Consider the following 21,017-nt stretch of genomic DNA (forward strand, 5'->3'; position numbering starts at 1 on the left):
AGTATTATAGTAGTTATATTCTTGTATATAGGGGGCAGTATTATAATAGTTATATTCCTGTATATAGGGGGCAGTATTATAGTAGTTATATTCCTGTATATAGCTGGCAGTATTATAGTAGTTATATTATTGTATATAGGGGGCAGTATTATAGTAGTTATATTCTTGTATATAGGAGCAGTATTATAGTAGTTATATTCTTGTATATAGGGTATAGTATTATAGTAGTTATATTCTTGTATATAGGGGCAGTATTATAGTAGTTATATTCTTGTATATAGGAGGCAGTATTATAGTAGTTATATTCTTGTATATAGGAGCAGTATTATAGTAGTTATATTCTTGTATATAGGGGCAGTATTATAGTAGTTATATTCTTGTATATAGGGGCAGTATTATAGTAGTTATATTCTTGTATATAGGGGGCAGTATTATAGTAGTTATATTATTGTATATAGAGAGCAGTATTATAGTAGTTATATTCTTGTATATAGGAGCAGTATTATAGTAGTTATATTCTTGTATATAGGGGCAGTATTATAGTAGTTATATTCTTGTACATAGGGGCAGTATTATAGTAGTTATATTCTTGTATATAGGAGCAGTATTATAGTAGTTATATTCTTGTATATAGGAGCAGTATTATAGTAGTTATATTCTTGTATATAGGGGCAGTATTATAGTAGTTATATTCTTGTATATAGGGGGCAGTATTATAGTAGTTATATTCTTGTATATAGGAGCAGTATTATAGTAGTTATATTCTTGTATATAGGAGCAGTATTATGGTAGTTATATTCTTGTATATAGGGGGCAGTATTATAGTAGTTATATTCTTGTATATAGGGGCAGTATTATAGTAGTTATATTCTTGTATATAGGAGCAGTATTATAGTAGTTATATTCTTGTATATAGGGGCAGTATTATAGTAGTTATATTCTTGTATATAGGGAGCAGTATTATAGTAGTTATATTCTTGTATTTAGGGGGCAGTATTATGGTAGTTATATTCTTGTATACAGGGGGCAGTATTATAGTAGTTATATTCTTGTATATAGGGGGCAGTATTATAGTAGTTATATTCTTGTATATAGGGGCAGTATTATAGTAGTTATATTCTTGTATATAGGAGCAGTATTATAGTAGTTATATTCTTGTATATAGGGGCAGTATTATAGTAGTTATATTCTTGTATATAGGGGGCAGTATTATAGTAGTTATATTCTTGTATATAGGGGGCAGTATTATAGTAGTTATATTCTTGTATATAGGGACAGTATTATAGTAGTTATATTCTTGTATATAGGAGCAGTATTATAGTAGTTATATTCTTGTATATAGGGGCAGTATTATAGTTGTTATATTCTTGTATATAGGGGGCAGTATTATAGTAGATATATTCTTGTATATAGGAGCAGTATTATAGTAGATATATTCTTGTATATAGGAGCAGTATTATAGTAGATATATTCTTGTATATAGGGGCAGTATTATAGTAGTTATATTCTTGTATATAGGGGGCAGTATTATAGTAGTTATAGTCTTGTATATAGGGGTAGTATTATAGTAGTTATATTCTTGTATATAGGGGGTAGTATTATAGTAGTTATATTCTTGTATATAGGGGCAGTATTATAGTAGTTATATTCTTGTATATACGGGCAGTATTATAGTAGTTATATTCTTGTTCATAGGGGGCAGTATTATAGTAGTTATATTCTTGTATATAGGGGACAGTATTATAGTAGTTATATTCTTGTATATAGGGGCAGTATTATAGTAGTTATATTCTTGTATATAGGGGCAGTATTATAGTAGTTATATTCTTGTATATAGGCGCAGTATTATATTAGTTATATTCTTGTGCATAGAGGCAGTATTATAGTAGTTATATTCTTGTATATAGTGGGCAGTATTATAGTAGTTATATACTTGTATATAGGAGCAGTATTATAGTAGTTATATTCTTGTATATAGGAGCAGTATTATAGTAGTTATATTCTTGTATATAGGGGGTAGTATTATAGTAGTTATATTCTTGTATATAGGGGGTAGTATTATAGTAATATTCTTGTATATAGGAGCAGTATTATAGTAGTTATATTCTTGTATATAGGAGCAGTATTATAGTAGTTATATTCTTGTATATAGGAGCAGTATTATAGTAGTTATATTCTTGTATATAGGGGGCAGTATTATAGTAGTTATATTCTTGTACATAGGGGGCAGTATTATAGTAGTTATATTCTTGTATATAGGGGCAGTATTATAGTATTTATATTCTTATATATAGGGGCAGTATTATAGTAGTTATATTCTTGTATATGGGGGGCAGTATTATAGTAGTTATATTCTTGTATATAGGGGGCAATATTATAGTAGTTATATTCTTGTACATAGGGGGCAGTATTATAGTAGTTATATTCTTGTATATACGGGCAGTATTATAGTAGTTATATTCTTGTATATAGGGGCAGTATTATAGTATTTATATTCTTGTATATAGGGAGCAGTATTATAGTAGTTATATTCTTGTATATAGGGGGCAGTATTATAGTAGTTATATTCTTGTATATAGGGGGCAGTATTATAGTAGTTATATTCTTGTATATAGGGGGCAGTATTATAGTAGTTATATTCTTGTATATGGGGGGCAGTATTATAGTAGTTATATTCTTGTATATAGGGGGCAGTATTATAGTAGTTATATTCTTGTATATAGGAGGCATTATAGTAGTTATATTCTTGTACATAGGGGGCAGTATTATAGTAGTTATATTCTTGTACATAGGGGGCAGTATTATAGTAGTTATATTCTTGTATACAGGGGGCAGTATTATAGTAGTTATATTCTTGTATATAGGAGGCATTATAGTAGTTATATTCTTGTACATAGGGGGCAGTATTATAGTAGTTATATTCTTGTATATAGGGGGTAGTATTATAGTAATATTCTTGTATATAGGAGCAGTATTATAGTAGTTATATTCTTGTATATAGGAGCAGTATTATAGTAGTTATATTCTTGTATATAGGAGCAGTATTATAGTAGTTATATTCTTGTATATAGGGGGCAGTATTATAGTAGTTATATTCTTGTACATAGGGGGCAGTATTATAGTAGTTATATTCTTGTATATAGGGGCAGTATTATAGTATTTATATTCTTATATATAGGGGCAGTATTATAGTAGTTATATTCTTGTATATGGGGGGCAGTATTATAGTAGTTATATTCTTGTATATAGGGGGCAATATTATAGTAGTTATATTCTTGTACATAGGGGGCAGTATTATAGTAGTTATATTCTTGTATATACGGGCAGTATTATAGTAGTTATATTCTTGTATATAGGGGCAGTATTATAGTATTTATATTCTTGTATATAGGGAGCAGTATTATAGTAGTTATATTCTTGTATATAGGGGGCAGTATTATAGTAGTTATATTCTTGTATATAGGGGGCAGTATTATAGTAGTTATATTCTTGTATATAGGGGGCAGTATTATAGTAGTTATATTCTTGTATATGGGGGGCAGTATTATAGTAGTTATATTCTTGTATATAGGGGGCAGTATTATAGTAGTTATATTCTTGTATATAGGAGGCATTATAGTAGTTATATTCTTGTACATAGGGGGCAGTATTATAGTAGTTATATTCTTGTACATAGGGGGCAGTATTATAGTAGTTATATTCTTGTATACAGGGGGCAGTATTATAGTAGTTATATTCTTGTATATAGGAGGCATTATAGTAGTTATATTCTTGTACATAGGGGGCAGTATTATAGTAGTTATATTCTTGTACATAGGGGGCTGTATTATAGTAGTTATATTCTTGTATATAGGGGGCAGTATTATAGTAGTTATATTCTTGTATATAGGGGGCAGTATTATAGTAGTTATATTCTTGTATATAGGGGCAGTATTATAGTAGTTATATTCTTGTATATAGGGGCAGTATTATAGTAGTTGTATTCTTGTATATAGGGAGCAGTATTATAGTAGTTATATTCTTGTATATAGGGGGCAGTATTATAGTAGTTATATTCTTGTATATAGGGGGCAGTATTATAGTAGTTACATTCTTGTATATAGGGAGCAGTATTATAGTAGTTATATTCTTGTATATAGGGGGCAGTATTATAGTAGTTATATTCTTGTATATAGGAGTCAGTATTATAGTAGTTATATTCTTGTATACAGGGGGCAGTATTATAGTAGTTATATTCTTGTATATACGGGCAGTATTATAGTAGTTATATTCTTGTTCATAGGGGGCAGTATTATAGTTTGTCAAGCCATTAGCCTGAATAGCGACGTCTGCTCTTCTACGGCAGAAATAAGAGAAGCGATCTCTTCCCCCGCAAAGTACATTACTCACCAGTGGGCGTCAATAAGTACAAGTAGCTAAAAGTGAGTAAATACGTATTTTACAGTGTCCAGTGCGTTTTATTTTAGCCGTGTCACAGAACTTGACAACGACAACCAGTACGCAGAGCTGCACAACATTGTAAAAAAAAAACAAATTAAAACCAGATCCTGGAATAAATCTGACGGCTACTGAAGGACATACCAAAAGACTGCCAGGCATCTATGCCGGCAGATGAGGCAGCCGATGCCCCCCAGGGGTCTTTCTGGTTACTTGATGCTGTTGCTGACACTGCTGCCCACGGTTCTGACTTCTTTGGTGCTGGGGCCCCTGCAGGCAAAGCATTCATGAGGTCCAACAATGAAGTCTGTGGTTGCTGTCAATATAAAGCAAATTATGAATAAGAAAAATAAATTATGACATATTTGCCGTTCATTTTGATAAACTTCAGCATAGTCACTTATGTGGGGGAGGGAAGTGAAAACCCCTCAGAACTGCAATATCTGATCCGACCCATAGACCAGATTACGCAGTGCGATTTTTGGATAGCGTAACATAATTTATAAAGATAACGTAAGGCACTTATATATTGGTAAAAGTTTTATAAAAGTTATATAAAGGTTATAGAGGCCATTCCAGGGGCAAGGCCTGAGTAAGCGACTGCCGAGCCATGCAGAGATCCATGGGCCGCTCTTTTGGGGGTACAGCATATGAGCAGGAGAGAGACCATAATAGGACATGTGACTGGTGACCCTGCTTGTCTTACCGATTTCTTTTTCGGGACTTTGATAGTGTGCTTTCTGCTTTCCTCCAACGCCATCTGAAGTCGTAAGTCGTCCCCACGGCGGACGCGCTCCTCCTGGATATATATACAATGCAATTAGAACAAATCTCTCTCCTGATCCACTCTATTATACGTCCCCCAGTCCGGGACATGGCGGCCCACTCTTGTTCAACCTGACCCTTCCCATCCCATTCCTTAGTGGCAAGAAGGGTGGTCTGACAATTGTTGTGGAGAGGGAGAGCCCTGCAAAGGTTCACATCACCCACGGCGTAAGAGGGTGGGGCACATTCAAGCTATGCCCACTGCACGCGCTACTTCTATGATGCCACAGCGTTGGGCAGAGCAGGGCATGCTGGGACATGTAGTGCATCGTTCATGTAATGCTGGATCGGGGCTCACCTGTTCAGCCACCTCTCGGCTCATGGCGAGCGCCAGCTGTAACTGCAGCTCCTCCTCTCCGCTCGTCTGAGGCCGAGCTTGTTCCAGCTCCGAAGAGACTCGGGGGGAGGTAGCTGGGGAACAAAAAACAAACAATGAGACTAAATCACTCGAGGTGACATTCAATTCAAGAAAAACACAACGGAGAACAGAACGGGGAGCAATAAGGGTTTACTGTAAGATTTTGATGGTACCCCTTTATTTTCCGGTCCTTCACTTTGTAAATCCTTACCGTTCTTCTCCATTCAGATCTAAAGCTAATTTGAGAATTCTGCTGGTTGCCTGGTACCAGAGAGCAATGCATGGTGGGAGATCAGACAGTTATAACAGTTAGAACTAAGCTTTTAGGTCACATGAATGACAACAGGGTGGGGCTAAACTGCTGTCTGTTTCCAAGGGTAACCAGCAGAACTTTTTCCTGAATGCGGCAATGACTATGAATGTAGAAAATGTCATGAAATAACTTAAAATTAGTAAAGAACAGTCGATAGAGAGGATACTATGACATTTTAATGGCTGTTAAGAGCAAAACTAAAAAAAGAGTCATATTTTTTTTTTACCCAGTGTCACTATGACAGTGCTGAAACCACAAACGAAGTAGTAAGGGTTATCATGAGGAAACTGGCTCTGACATAAACATGTTGACAGAAGAGGACGACTTTTAGAGGGAAATGTGGAAGGATACACCCCCTCCCCCTCCGTTGTCCCCTTCACTGATATCACGAACATGTAGTCACAAAACCGTGGGAAACTCAGTCCTAAATCATGGACACGCAGTACAGACTGTATTGTGCCACCGCAGCTGTCCAGCCTGGCATCGTTATGTGCCAAGCCTGATTCAGATGGCATTAACATTAAGAACCCCAGAGTATACGGCACATATACCCCAACATGGACCATTTAGCTCTCCAAAAAATACTCTAGAGCCCCCACAGGCAGGAAGCAGGGGCAGGGTTATGGGATGTACGGGGTCACAAGGCCTCATTCCCGGAATTCCTGTGACAAAGACATACGGAGCTGATCTTACAAAAAGAGTGCTGCTCGGGACAGAGAGTACAGACTGTGCCCCCCTCACATAGCACCCCAAAAGCACCCCAGTATACCCACCACCTCGGAGGTGGAGCTAGGCTATCTTTTATCTAAGGCAAAGATTTAGTACACTGCCCTAATTCTGTATGTACGTGTGCTGGCCAAAGCAGAGTAGCTTGTTGGCAGCCCCCTGGCACCGAGGGCACTGCCAGGCCTGCCCCCGATCCTTAGTGTGCACCCCCACCTCCGGTACTGTCCCAGTCCCCGCACTACTTCTTCCTCCCGACTTTTTTTAAATTAAAAACACGATGTAATTACGGCTGGGCACAATTTCCAAAAACCCCTATGGTCACTGCCAAACAAACAAGATTTGCCGGGTGGCGGCCTCCGTGGGAGCTGTAATGGCCGCCATATTTGTTGTCACCCAACTTTCCGTAAAACAGATATAACTAAGAGAAAAGGTAAAATAGAATATTTGGCTACAATGGTTGCACCTATGAATTCTGCATCCCATCATGCACCACAAGAAGATATTAGGCCAAATGCACACGATTCGTATTACATACGGATTTGCAGCGCGTATTTTCTATATTGTACATCCGCAGCGTAACACGGTACCAGCAAAGTAAATGTGATCTCAAGAAGTCTCATCTACACGTTGTTTGTTTGGTTTTTTTGCACCTACATGGACCTGCGATGCGCATTTTAAAATCCGCAACATGTCAATTTCTCTTGCGTTTTGTATCTGACTCGTTTTTTTAAAAAACGCACCAAAATCCACAGCATAAAAACGCACCTAATTCCGCATCAAAATGTAAAAAACGCATCTAAAAACGTGTAAAAAAAAACCCCGAACTATTAGGTGTGGAATTTACCTACGGAATAACTTGCGGTTTGGATGCAGATTTTCTGCACCAAATTCTGCAACGTGTTCATTTAGCCTTAGGATATGTTCACACGGAGGAAAATTGCGGCAGGACTCCGCTGCAAAATTTCGCCTCCCAGTCATTTTAATGGGAGTCGGACATTTGTTTTTCCCGCTAGCTGATTATTTCAGGTAGCGGGAAAAAGAAGCCTCCTGCCCGATCCTCTCATTGGGAGGAAGGAATCTTTCTGCCGTCGGCAGGAATAGTTCCGTAGTCGATTTTGCCGCAGGACCCGCCAAGCAAAATCCGCCGTGTGAACTAACCCTTAAACGCCAGTCTCGGACGACATAGACAGGTTTGCCCCTAATGCACCAGCAGGGGGTCTGACGGGGGCTTTCCAATCAAATGAACAGGACGGTAGCATTCTGATGGGTGAAACGTCTCCTATCTCATCGCCTTCTGGCGATATCCAATCATCCGTAAAATCCACTTGTTACCCGGCAGTACCCGGCCATTCCTGTATCTGGGATTCCCCCACCCTCTCGTTGATGGACACCACAGGCCGGTTTTCCCCGCTCGCCTCCAGCACATGAGAAATGACTTCCAAACTCTGCTAATCACTAAAGCAGGATTCCCAACACACCATCTGTCTATCCTCCGCACCAGAGCTACAGCCACCGGGCCGGCAGGGAGATGGCATATGTGGGCACCTGTCAATTCTACTCAAATCCTGAGGGATCGGGGTTATAGTTAGGATCACTCCATGCGTTTCCTGCCGTACCGGTGTCTCTGCACAGATCTACCCCCGATACGATGAACGCATCTTCCTGCGTCACCATAATCCTCATCCTTAAAGGGGAAATCCACATTATCTACTCACAGGCCACAATGACAAACTGTTAGCGGTAGTGATCCATAAATTTAGGCCTCTTTATTTTGATAGTACTCTGGGGTCAGACATCAGTGACCATAAGGGTGTGTTCACATGTCGCTGTCAAATCGTGATTTCCCAACATTGCAACATTTTGGCACAATTTTGCGACAAAAAGCGCAATTTGACCACGACCTATAATGCGTAATAATCTGGTAAAATATAATCCAGTAACACAAAATATATTGATAAATAGTCTGGTATCACCTAATCCAGCAAGAAATAGTTTGGTGATAACTAGAAACAGGTAAAAAAAAATCCAGTAAAATATTATATGGCATAGATGATCCACTAATATATAATCTGTAAATGTATAATCTAGTAATAAATCGAAAACATAACATCTGGTGACAAATAATACTGAATATATAATCTGATGATCAGTAACCTGGAGACATATATTCTAAAAAGATATAATCTGATGATAGATAATCTGGAAACATATAATCTGGAAATAAATAATCTGGAAACATAATCTGGGGATAAATATTTCGGAAATCTATAATATGATGCTACATAATCTGGACACATATAATCTGGTAATAAATATTCTGGAAATATATAATCTGATGATAGATAATCTGGAAACATAATCTGGTGATAAATAATCTGGAAATATATAATCTGGTGATAAATAATCTGGAAATATATAATCTGGTGATAAATAATCTGGAAACATAATCTGGGGATAAATATTTTGGAAATCTATAATATGATGCTAGATAATCTGGACACCTAATCTGGTAATAAATATTATGGAAATATATAATATGATGATACATAGTCTTGATTAAATAATCTGGTGATAAATATTCTGGAAATACCTTGTCCTGCCGCCGGCCCTGATGAGGTGAGTATAATTTACATAGGACACGGAGCACTGGGGAGATTTACCTGCTTTCGCGGTAGGTCTCCCCTTTTTCGAGGAGTCTCACGGACGTTCCAGGAGAGTTGGCAAATATGGTGTTATACCATGTAAGAGATCAGGGGTTAATACGTGGGAGATGTCCAGTATGGGAGAGATATATAGTACAGTATCGGGGAGGGCGCCGCCCTGGTGTCCTAGGTACATTCTCAGCTGATTCCGCTTCCATACGTCTCGTATATATATTTTACAGCACAGAATATTACTTTTTGGCACAAAAGTGTGCAGTTTACAAATGGCGCCCCATAATCTAACAATGGCGCAAAACACGTTATGAATTTGGCTATGAATTTCTCCAGCAGCGGCCGCTACAGGGAAAGTGTAGAAAAAAATGGCGGCCACTCATGTAATACATGGACAACACCCCTTGATGATGTCCATATCCCGCAATAGGGTATATGGATAGGGGTTTTCCAAATGGACAACCCCTTTAAGAAAACAAAAAAGGTAACTAGAAGAGTAACGGTCCTCTTAAAGCCATACTGCCATGTCATGCCATGCAAAGCAATCCTTTCACCAGCCAAATAGGTGGCACATAAAAGGGGCATCTAATATACCACAACCTTACATAAGTGCAGGATATTTTTGGATTACATCCCATGTAAAATCCTAATAATCCGTCATTCACAAGACCCGACAGATGCCGAATTATCAATTACCCAATTTTTATTAAACTCACAACCCAACATGGAACGCAGTAAAATTCTGTTAACATGGCAATAAGGAGCACCAGTCCCCTCTCCCGACATGTCTATTTTACTAAATATTTCCCTTGAAACCCCCTAAATTTTTCCCCTTGAAATCCCAATTTTGGAATATATTTTCTTAGAACTCTGCATTGTGTCGTTCCTCTGTTAGTCCTCCTAGAAATGTATGAATAAATTGACAACTGGGTGTTACCATTCCCCTTGTCAAAGGGACGTGTCCCTACACAGTCTCACTCTGTCAGCACTGATTGGTCAGTGTCAATCAGTGTAGGGACACACCCCCAACTGCTTACACCCAGTTGTCAATTTATTCATACATTTCTAGGAGGAATAACAGAGGAACAGCACAACGAAGAGTTCTAAGACCAGATGCTCCAGAATTGTTATTTCATGGGGAATACAATTATTTTCTAAAACAGACCTGTCAGGAGAGGGGACCTGATAGGTTCTGGATTATTAGAAAAATGGCAATTCAAAATCTGCTGAGAAGTCTCAAAATCTCTTCTCCGTATTTTGTTGTGCCAGACTATTGGAATTTCTGGACAATCAGATGCCGGTTTAAAGGAATTTTAATGACTTCAGTCAGGGGCGTCTTCTGCTTCCAGCGGCCAACGCTTCCGGATTATCAAACAGTTGTTCTGGACTATCAGGACTGCCGGATAAAAGGAATTTTACATTCTATGGTTTTTTTTTATTTTGATTGACTGTTCGGAGCCTGTTTTATGGGTTGTGTTCTTGATGTTTTTGATATTATTTGGGAAGGCCGCGTATGGCGGCAAGTCACGTGAAGCTGGTGCGGCCACAATAGGAGCCAGCTGAGCCGGTACAATCAGCTGTTTATGTGAGCTGGCACCATCAGGCTTCTCATGAAGAGCGGGTCTGTTTATTGAGGCAGTAGTGAGGGAGGGGGGTACCATGCAACTCTCCCGCAGCGGGCCACTGGCCTTACACAAGCAAGCATGCAGTCCAGTCGAAGCCTAATGTGACACTCACCTGATATGACATCACACATAACTGGATGGTGAGGCAAAATAACAAAAACACAATAGTACAAGAATTAACGTAGTACGCAAAAATCATCTGTAAACGATCCTGCACATTATATCCTTATAAAAGGTGAGCGGTGATGTCATTACAAGCTCATGATGTCACTTGTGTCACATGACTCGTTGTTGATGCAATGTTTCAGTAAATCTAGAGCTGCAATGGTGGGATGCCTCATATAGGAACGCATTAAAGGGGAACTCTAGCCCCTATATGCAAATATGAGGATCCATGAACTCTGACCCTATAACTCCAAAATAGAGCACTATATAGAGCTCCCGAACCCCCCGAACTTTATATGGGAGCACGGGCCGAAAATGGCATCCGCGGCCGCCCGTGCCCATAATAACGGACCATGATTATGGGCTCGGTCGTATGCATGAGGCCTTAGAGCTAAGCTCTTGGGTCACGTGACTGACAATGGGGTGTGGCTCAACTGCTGTCTGTTTCCAAGGGCAACCAGCAGAACTTTTTTTTTAAAGCAGATATAAATATGAATGGAGAAAATGATATGAAATAACTAAAATAAGTAAAGCAAAGGATTTGGAAAGTTACTCAACTTTTTAGGTAGAACTGGGAAATCTTGTAAAAAGTGAAATAACGCTTTAACTCGGCCCAAAAAATGCCCCTGCCTCCATCCTGATCGCACATACACATTTATAAAATACGCATTTACCTTCACGCTACGATGATTTGGAATCGGGGGATGTATAGTCTTTACATCAGGCACTGTACAGTAATTTTAAAGAAAAACTATCTCTCCCAGAATGCAGTGCAGCAAAGAACCATGTTCTAGGGGGAGGGTCTGTCATCAAGCTGGAGAGCAGGTGGTCGCTGAAGTTAAAGGGGTTGTTTCATCAGAGACAAACCCTTTCATATTGAATACACCGATGGCCGCCGATAGATGAATTGCCATAAGTCCGCTAAAACGGCGGAAGTGCAATTGACAGGGGTTGTCTTCATGAGACAACCGTTTTTCTGAGGGTTTAGGACATGATGGCGATCTTATGTTTATGGTCAACTTTAGTAACTCAACAATTATCACAAATTCGCTGTGTCCCGTGATATTTTTTGGTAAGGCTCTATTCACACGACAGGGTCCGAGTGTCGGCTGTTTTGGTCCGTTTTTCCCAGCCGCTTTGCATTCGTTCCGTTCCGTGTTTCCGTTTTTAACGGCCGATTTTGACCCGTTTTGCATCCATTTTTTTTCCCCTGTCCGTTTTAAAATCGGATGAATTTCATGTCAATTTTTTTTGTTGCCAACCCACTAAAAATACACCTAGGAAGGTCACATGATATAGTATATATATATATATATATATATATATATATATATATAGTGGCACACAGCCCACTATACATAGTACCACACTACACAGCCCCTGCCACACCACCCTCGTAGGTAGCACCCCCCCTTCCTGTATATAGCGCTACACATCCCACCTGTATACAGCGCTTCGTCCAAGGTCCAAATAGCAAAAACTTTTCCTTCTCCTCACATGCACTCTGCGCTGTGAGGAGGAGAGAGCGAGCGACGGAAGACACGGCCGTCTCTCGGAACACATTCAAGTGATGGCCGTGTATTACCCGACCCCATAGACTTCTATGGGAGCTGGGAAAACGGCCGAAAATAGGGCATGTCCCATTTGGTCGTGTGAATAGCCCCATTTGGAGTCTCTTGTTCCTACTGCGTCCGTGCGGTGCCGTTTTTTGAACGGCCGTCACACGGCCGAGAAACCCTGTCGTGTGAATAGGATCTAAGAGTAGTCGGATTGAGGTTCCTTGGGCCCACCAGGACAATCATCAACATGGTCTAATAGGTTATTTGTGAATCGACCTATAAGAAATACACCCTATTACCAAGTGATTGGCTCCAAAGTCACCTCAAAATTGGGTTGTCTTTTCCTTGAACTTCGGCGTCCATTATTTTGTCAGAAGCAGGGACCACCGGAGGATCCTCTAGTACTCTATTGGGCCAGTCCGACCCTGATCCTACTAAAAACGTGTCCTCTAGCTACAATGAAAAGCATATCGATAGAATGAAGACGAGAGTGCACGGATACTCACATCCATGGTAAGATGCCGGAGAACCACCAGATTTCCCGTAGTCTTGTTCAGAGTAACTCGTAGACAAGTTGGGCTGGCTAGAACCGCGGCCAACATTGGTCTGGTTGTTGCTCCCGACTGCTGTGGCCACCTGAGCCATTCGTTCTTTGGTCTTAAGTGCCTGGGCCCTTTCACCCTTCAACCTCTCGTCATCTTTCAGGAGGCTTACCAGCTGTTTTGACTTTTCCCTCACGTTAATTCCTTGGTCTTTCCCATCCCGGTCGATATACTGGAAATCTTTAAGCGTCTGTATGGCAAATATGTTTTCTTTGCACTGGTGGGACACTCTCTCCGAACCGGTCTTGATAAGATAGTCCAGTAGGGTCAAGGCTTTGTAAACATGTCTCCAGTTCTTCCCATGGTCATTAAGTCTCTTCCAGATCATGCTCATGATTTCGGAAAAAGCCACCACGTTATAGGTCAAGTCAGCAATCTCCGTCATGAGGGAACTGGAAGGACCCCAAGGATCATTGGAGGTGGCTTCCCTAACTTTAATCTCTGCCTCCGAATAATTATTTACGATGTTCTTCATCTGTCTCCTTATGGATGAGGTCGTCATTTTTTTAAATTGATTAAAAACTTAAAAACCCCTCAAATTTTTAGCTTAAAAAAAACAAACTCAAAAAGTCTGAGATACCCCGGGTCCTCACGTTAAAAAGCAAGTAAGGAAATCCTCTGAAGGAGAAGTCACTGGGTATTTCCATGCATGATAAGAAATGTGGTCCAATTTTGGTTAAAAGCATCTCCTCAGCCAACATACATCATGCGATCCCAGAACCTAAAGGGAAAATAAACAATCGTCAGTTCTTTACGGTGCAGGAAACCTATAAAAGAAGAAAATTCAAAAAGTTCTTAAAGGACGTATTACCATATTATGAAATTCTGAGTCAATAGACAGAGGTGACCCCCCCGTTGAGGATCCTGACCAACGTCTACAAAATGTGTCTCTAGGACCCGACATGTCCTGTGTAATACTTCATTCCCCCTGTGGTGGCACTGCAGGGAAATTGAATACTTACTGCCAGGTTCCCCCACAGATTACAGTTGATTGCTGGGGATTCCAGCACCAGAACACCCTGTTAGGGGGGGGGGACGCCTTCTAACAAAATCAGTCCCAGCAGTGTTTACACTTATTTCCATATCTAAAGACAGTCCAGATAGTAGCAGGCAAATAAATAGAGCGACAGTAAATAAACAGCATTGTGAGGGATTTCTGTGTTTGCTGTGACAAGCTATTTACGTATTAATTAGACAGTGTGACAATATTTACCCTGCAATATAACTCAGGGCTAGAAGATCCAGAAACAATCTAATGTCAGCCGGTATGCCCCCCAACATCAGGGGAAACCGGAATCAGACCGGTTTTATCATTTAATTCCCTGGAGATAAGCGGTGTTAGACATGTATGGCTGCCACTTATCTCCATCTATAGGTATATGCTGGTTCGGCCTAGGTAAACAGGTGTGGAGGAGCTGGAGATTATAAATGTTCACCAAATTATCAAAGACCAGACATACGATAACTGTCAACCAATAGCAAACAGCCCCATCTCCCCTCCCCCGCCTTCCAGAGTAGGTGACCTAACGTTCTGTTATATTCAGCCTAAAGAGTAACTAAACGTTCATCAAACTTCTGACATGTCATAGTGACATGTCCGAAGTTTTGATTGGTGGGGGTCCGAGCGCTGAGACCCCCACCAATCACTAAAACAAAGCGTCAGCAGTGTTCGTGTGAGCGCTCAGCCACTTCGCTTCTCTTCGACTTTTTCCGGAAAGCCGATGTATCGGAGTACGGGCTCATAGACTTTCTATTGAGTCCGTACTCCGATACATTCATTTCCAGAAAAAGTCAAACAGACACGAAGCGGCTGAGCGCTCACACGAGATCTTCTACCGTTTCGTTTTAGCGTTTGGTGGGGGTCTCAGTGCTTGGACCCCCACCAATCAAAACTTCGGACATGTCACTATGACATGTCAGAAGTTTGTTGAACATTTAGTTCCCCTCTAAATCTGCACAAAAAGTTGAGGCATTTTGTGAATCCTTTACTTTTCTGTATAACTTTTGAGTTATTTCATTTTGTTTTCTCTGGTCACAGCCAGATCTGCTTTCAAATTCCAACTGGTTGCCCTTGGAAACAGACAGCAGTTTAGTTCCACCCCACTGTCAGTCATGTGACTGTAACTGTCATCTGAGTTCCCACAATGCACATATCTCTGGTAAAAGAGGTTAGCTTTGGATGTGACTAGTGAAGAATAGCTGCCCCTTCATTACAATGATCGCCCAGAGTTTCAGCTCATGGACTCCTCCGATCATATCTTCTGACATGTCTCAAGATGGATGTTTAAAGGAGCACATACCATCTTAGGAACGTCATACTGTCCCCTCATGATCACAAAGTATCGTTCCCCCATTCCTAGACTACATAATTATGCCATACAAACTGCCAAGTGCCAAGCGAGACTTTTACAATAAAGTTGTTTTTGTTGAAATAGCATGGGGCAATCAATGGGGCTCATTTTTTTGCATAGAGAGTGCAAATAACGAGACCAAAAAGCGACCAATTAACAGTCCCCGTCTAATTGTGTTATTCAGTCCTCCTGTTTACACATCTCCCCTCTTTGCCCTTCGACATCATCCCAAAGTTTAGAAGTAGCTAACTGGTTTACATAAATTCCTATAACTGCTTCTTTAAAACGTATGCACATTGCGGGACCTGAGTGGGTGGAGCATGACACAAAGAGAGAATCCCTGTCATGCTCCGCCCCCTCAGGTCCTGCTCTATATATATTATATAGCGTATGTTTTGTGTGGAGTGTTCCTTTAAGAAAAAAAAATTGCGAGCCATTTGAGGAAAAAAAAACATGTTGCTCTCACTCATCAATACAGGTGCTCTTATAAAGAGTGTCACCCAGCTTTCCTAGACTCCTGAGTGGTAATCATGCAGTATTACATCCCCACACTTGTACTGAACAATATTTAGGATGAACCAACTTTGTGAACGCTTGGAAAGCTGGGTGCCATCCAATACGAGGGCTGTGATGGTGGATCTATACTGGTTGTTACCCAGCTTTCCCAGGGACAGATGTAACTGTATCAATGTATGGAGAGAATGGTATGGCATAGCGTTAGGGTTACAGTCGGAGCCACGCTGGGCATCTAATACACATTTATTTATGCGCCCTGTGTTCTCATGTTGGCAGCGGGGATGTTCGGCCAGCGTGCTTGTTTACATGGTTATTGTTCAGATTGACAGGAAACGGCACAACTGGTATAACTTATTGTGAAGACACCGGATCCTCCATGGGGTTCACAGACAATGCACAGGAAATTCACAGACCGCTTCCTTAAAACTACGGAACATAGATAGCGGGGTAACTCCGGGCAAAACTGGAAAATTCCTCCGCTGCGTTCTACTGGCCCCCAAAGTTTCACTTACGTGCTGACTTCTTCTAGGCCAAAACGGAAGCCCGTACTGGACCTAAACCACCGTCCCAGACGGGATTTATAAAAAATGTATACCGACAATCGCCGGTAATTCTGCATTATGTCTGCGCAGCTCGAAAGTCAAGAATGGAGTTCGGAGGACGATACTGAGTCATTATCTGTCTAATACTCCCAGACCGAAGTAAAAAATCTCACTCCGTGTGAGGTCACTCCACCAAAATCACTCCGTGTGAGGTCACGCCGCCAAAATCACACCCACTTTCTACCCGTGTTTGGTGGTATTTACTATTTTTGTGATTTATTTCTTTTTTACCGCAATTTTTGCAAAATTGCAGGGAAAAAAAATAAACAAAATCGTCACGTGTAATTATACCATAAACCTGGCGGTATTTTTAGGTGGAAGAGGTGACAACTATACCTGAGCGGCGTTGTCAAGAGAAGTGTGACTGGGGAGTCATAGCCTGGATGCAGCCTAGTAAGCATGTTGGGGATCGCCAGAAGGGCCCAATTTAAATAACTGTTATTGGTGACAACCAACACGGCTGCCATTACATCTCCCATAGGGGTTGTCACCACGTTGTTGGATCTGGAGACCGATGGGTGACGATCCCTGTTGGAGTGGCGGTCATGCTGGTGTTCATTCGCTTTTCACTGACTCATCTACAACAGTAAGGGCTCATGCACACGACCCTAGCCATGTGCACGGCCCGTGATTGCGGCACGGACGGCCACGGAGTGTCATCCGCGGGCCGCTCGCAATTCACGGACCATGCACACATTGATTCCAATGAGCCCGGACCACAAGCCCGGACCGTATAATGACTTGTCCTATCTTTTTGCGGTCTGGGTTTCCAGCCAATGCAAGGACCGAGGAAACCACGATCGTTTGCATAGGCCCATAGAAATGAATGGGTCAGCAATTCACCCGCAGATTTGCGGGTGAATTGCTGCCGCAAAAACACTTTCGTGTGCATGGGGCCTTAGGCCTTTTTTACGCTGGTCAATGATCGGGTAAACGAGCGTTCACATGAACGCTCGTTCCCGATCCTTGCCCGGTGTAAACAGGGAGACGCGCTGCCGACAGGATGGAAAGGTATGAGGACGAGCGATTGTAGTAACGAGCACTTGTCCCCATACTAGGTTCTTGTGAAAGGAGCAAATGAATGCCGATCAATGAGCTGTCTCGTTGATCGCCGCTCATTTACACGGCCGGCGTAGGGCCGTGTAAGAGAACCCTTATGACAATGAAGAGAGGTAAATTGGGCACTGATAGCCATCATTTTTATCTCTCCTTTATCTTGTATGATGATCATCATCCATCATCAAGAGAAGTATTATAACTAGAGCACCACCTCCATCATCTCACCCCAACACCCTCAAGTTACTGTTCCACTACAACTCTCAACATGCACCCCTATCTGCTGGGGTTTGCAGTACAACAGGTGGCTGTCTAGATGTGTCCGGCCTAAAGTTACGGTATTGTTTATTCTAATGCGTTCTCATGTAATCCAGACAGGAAGGGAGACAAGCGAGCATTGTAAAGAATTGAGGACATGGTGAATACAACCTACACTGTTTCATAGTGGAGACAGAGAACGCTTCATGTGGCTCTGTAAATGGAGACATTCATGGACTATTCCGGACTAAAGAAAACGGTCCAGCCTGTGTATGAAGGCGCAGGAGACTTCCGAGTCTTGTAAAGATTGGAGCAAGATTTCAGCTTTCGGAAAGAGCAATGATCTAGGTGAAGGTTGGAGACCGAAACGCGTGGAGAAATATCTATAAAATGTTCTATACAGTGCAAATCATGTGTCATATATATATATATATATCTCAAATAACGGGAGTTATCTCTTATTCTCACGGTGTCATGTAAAGTAGTCCGATTCATTAGTCCGATACACTATGTCTTGCTTCAGACCCTGGATACTATACCATAGACAAGGCCGGTACAATTCAACAAGGGGTAACTAGAAGAGAGGGAGCCCCATAGAAATGTATACTATGAGAACAAGTATCTATAGCGGCAATATAGGGTGTAACATGGGCTATGGACCAACCTCTTATCCCATCATGCATCGGGACCTCAACTATGGGCTATATTCTCCCTGATCATATCCATTAACCTAGACATTGCAACGTCAGATGGAAACCAGTTGGGACCCTACATAGCGTACTGCCAGACGACCTGACGTCTATTGGTCTTTGGGTTAATTTTTTGCCAGCTGTATTAAAGAGGCTCTGTCACCACATTATAAGTGCCCTATCTCCTACATAATATGATCGGCGCTGTAATGTAGGGGACAGTAATGCTTTTTATTTAGAAAAACTATCTGTTTTTATCACGTTATTAGCGATTTTAGCTTTATGCGAATTACTTTCTTAATGTCCAACTGACCAATCAGTGACCAATCTGCTTCATGCACTTCTCTCCATTCATTTCCTCAGCGCATAGGGATCCTGTTAGATCCTTATGTGCTGTCTTATACTGACACATTAACGTTACTGAAGTGTTTAGACAGTGAATAGACATTCCTTCCAGCCAGGACGGGATATCTATTCACAATCCCGACACTTCGGTAACGTTTCTGTGGTACTTACAGCAGAGCAAGCGTAATCTCGCTGTAACCTGTCATTTACAGCGAGTTCTCGTGAGATTACGCTTGCTCTGCTGTAAGTACCACAGAAACGTTACTGAAGTGCAGGGATCGTGAATAGACATCGCGTCTTGGCTGGTCGCGATGTCTATTCACTGTCTAAACACTTCAGTAACGTTAATGTGTCAGTATAAGGCAGCACATAGTGAATAACGCAGGATCACTATGCGCTGACTAAATGAATGGGGAGAAGTGTATGACGCTGATTGGTCACTGATTGGTCAGCGTCATACACTCCTCTGTACAACGCCCACTTGGTCTAAAGTAAAAACACGCCCAGTTGGGCATTAAGAAAGTCATTCGCATGAAGCTAAAATCGCTCCTAACATGGTAAAAATAGATTGTTTTTCTAAATAAAAAGCATCACTGTCACCTACATTACAGCGCCGATCTCCTTATGTAGGACATAGGGCACTTCTAATGTGGTGACAGAGTCAATAATGCAGGAAACCTCACACCTCCCCATGACTATACTGTTGGCTGGCCCAGGAGGCAGTATGGAGAGTATAAAAAATTGCAACAAATTTTACTTCTCCCCGATCCTTTGTTCTGATACCAAATAGTTTTTGGTAGAGTTATCCTTTACTGCCACATATATTATTACCATGTTATAGTTTGGTAGAGAGGCGGGACTGTGACAACCTTCATTTTAAGTAATGGGTGTCAGCATTACAGAATAGAAGTGTTACGGTAGTATAAGGTGTAAGTATACCATGAACTGTAATACACTAGAATTCATATAGTAAAGATGAAATAACGTAGACCTTAGGACTCAGTTTGTTAAAAAAAAATAAAAAAAAATCCATAGACCCCAATAGAAACGTAACTCAAAAAGTCACGCCTCTTGATAAATTAGGCGCCTCTCTGGCTGTCCATGCGCCAAAAAGGGAAATCTTCGCCGTGGAAAGCAGCGCACATTCTCGGCCCGTGCTCCCATACAAAGTTTGGGAGCACGGCCCGTAAGACGCAAAGTATAGGACATATCCTATCTTTTGCGGTACACTTCTACGGCCCGGACACCTTCCCATAAATAAACGGAAAAGTGTCCGTGGACAATAGAAGTGAATGCATCCGTAATTGCGGTCCGCAATTATGGGTGATTTTTACGGTCGTGTGCATGGGGCCTGATACTGGTGTATTGCCAATGATAAATTACCCCCAATGTCTACCTGACTCCAGGAATCGGTCCAGTCCTGAGCAAAGATATTTTTTTAGGGGGCTGTGCCTTTAAAACTTTAGGAATGTCTCAATTTGTGACCAAACTGGTTGATAATCATATCTGACGCTCACTGCAAGTATAATTAAAGTTTTTGTTTTTTTTGTTTTATGTAGATATGATCATTGTTTTATGAAAAATCCTGCCACTTTCTAATATACTTTTCAAGATCTCTGCTTGCTGTCATGCTCAGCATGTTATAATCGTGACCCCTGATACACTGTATGCAGCCTTGTATCTGTGTCATCGTGACATAATCAGAACAGTTTTCATCCTCTATATGTAAACAAGATTGTTCCGATTCAATGACAACAAACAGAAATCTGGGAAACGGTAGGGAATTGAAATACCTAGTATATTGCAAAGTTGCAGAACTTTCTCATTTATACATCTAACCTAAAACTGGAAAACTCCCTTAATTATAATAAACATCTAACTCTGTCCTAATACTCATCCTGTTATTATTGGGGCCACTTCCCAGTCAGGGGATCGT

The 21,017-nt window shown here is 40.9% G+C and overlaps 2 protein-coding genes across 8 annotated transcripts in view; one reads left to right on the forward strand and one right to left on the reverse strand.

Annotated features, from left to right (window-relative positions):
- Positions 1-21,017, reverse strand: part of EPN2 (epsin 2) — a 41,018-nt gene that overhangs the window by 12,710 nt on the left and 7,291 nt on the right. For 2 of the 4 annotated variants that reach the window (XM_075830601.1, XM_075830602.1), the window contains exons 2-6: positions 13,169-13,985; positions 11,051-11,071; positions 5,561-5,673; positions 5,144-5,236; positions 4,582-4,753 (exon numbers count right to left, since the gene is read on the reverse strand). In XM_075830601.1, the coding sequence (XP_075686716.1) occupies positions 4,582-4,753; positions 5,144-5,236; positions 5,561-5,673; positions 11,051-11,071; positions 13,169-13,766 (997 nt within the window). In that variant the 5' untranslated portion in view covers positions 13,767-13,985. The remainder of the gene's footprint in view (positions 1-4,581; positions 4,754-5,143; positions 5,237-5,560; positions 5,674-11,050; positions 11,072-13,168; positions 13,986-21,017) is intronic. The other 2 variants (XM_075830605.1, XM_075830604.1) reach the window with 1 other exon arrangement.
- GRAP (GRB2 related adaptor protein) overlaps positions 1-21,017 on the forward strand; it is a 100,972-nt gene that overhangs the window by 2,591 nt on the left and 77,364 nt on the right. The window lies entirely within an intron of this gene.

Source organism: Rhinoderma darwinii, chromosome 6 (genome assembly GCF_050947455.1).
Source record: "Rhinoderma darwinii isolate aRhiDar2 chromosome 6, aRhiDar2.hap1, whole genome shotgun sequence".
In the NCBI taxonomy this organism is placed as follows: Eukaryota; Metazoa; Chordata; class Amphibia; order Anura; family Rhinodermatidae; genus Rhinoderma; species Rhinoderma darwinii.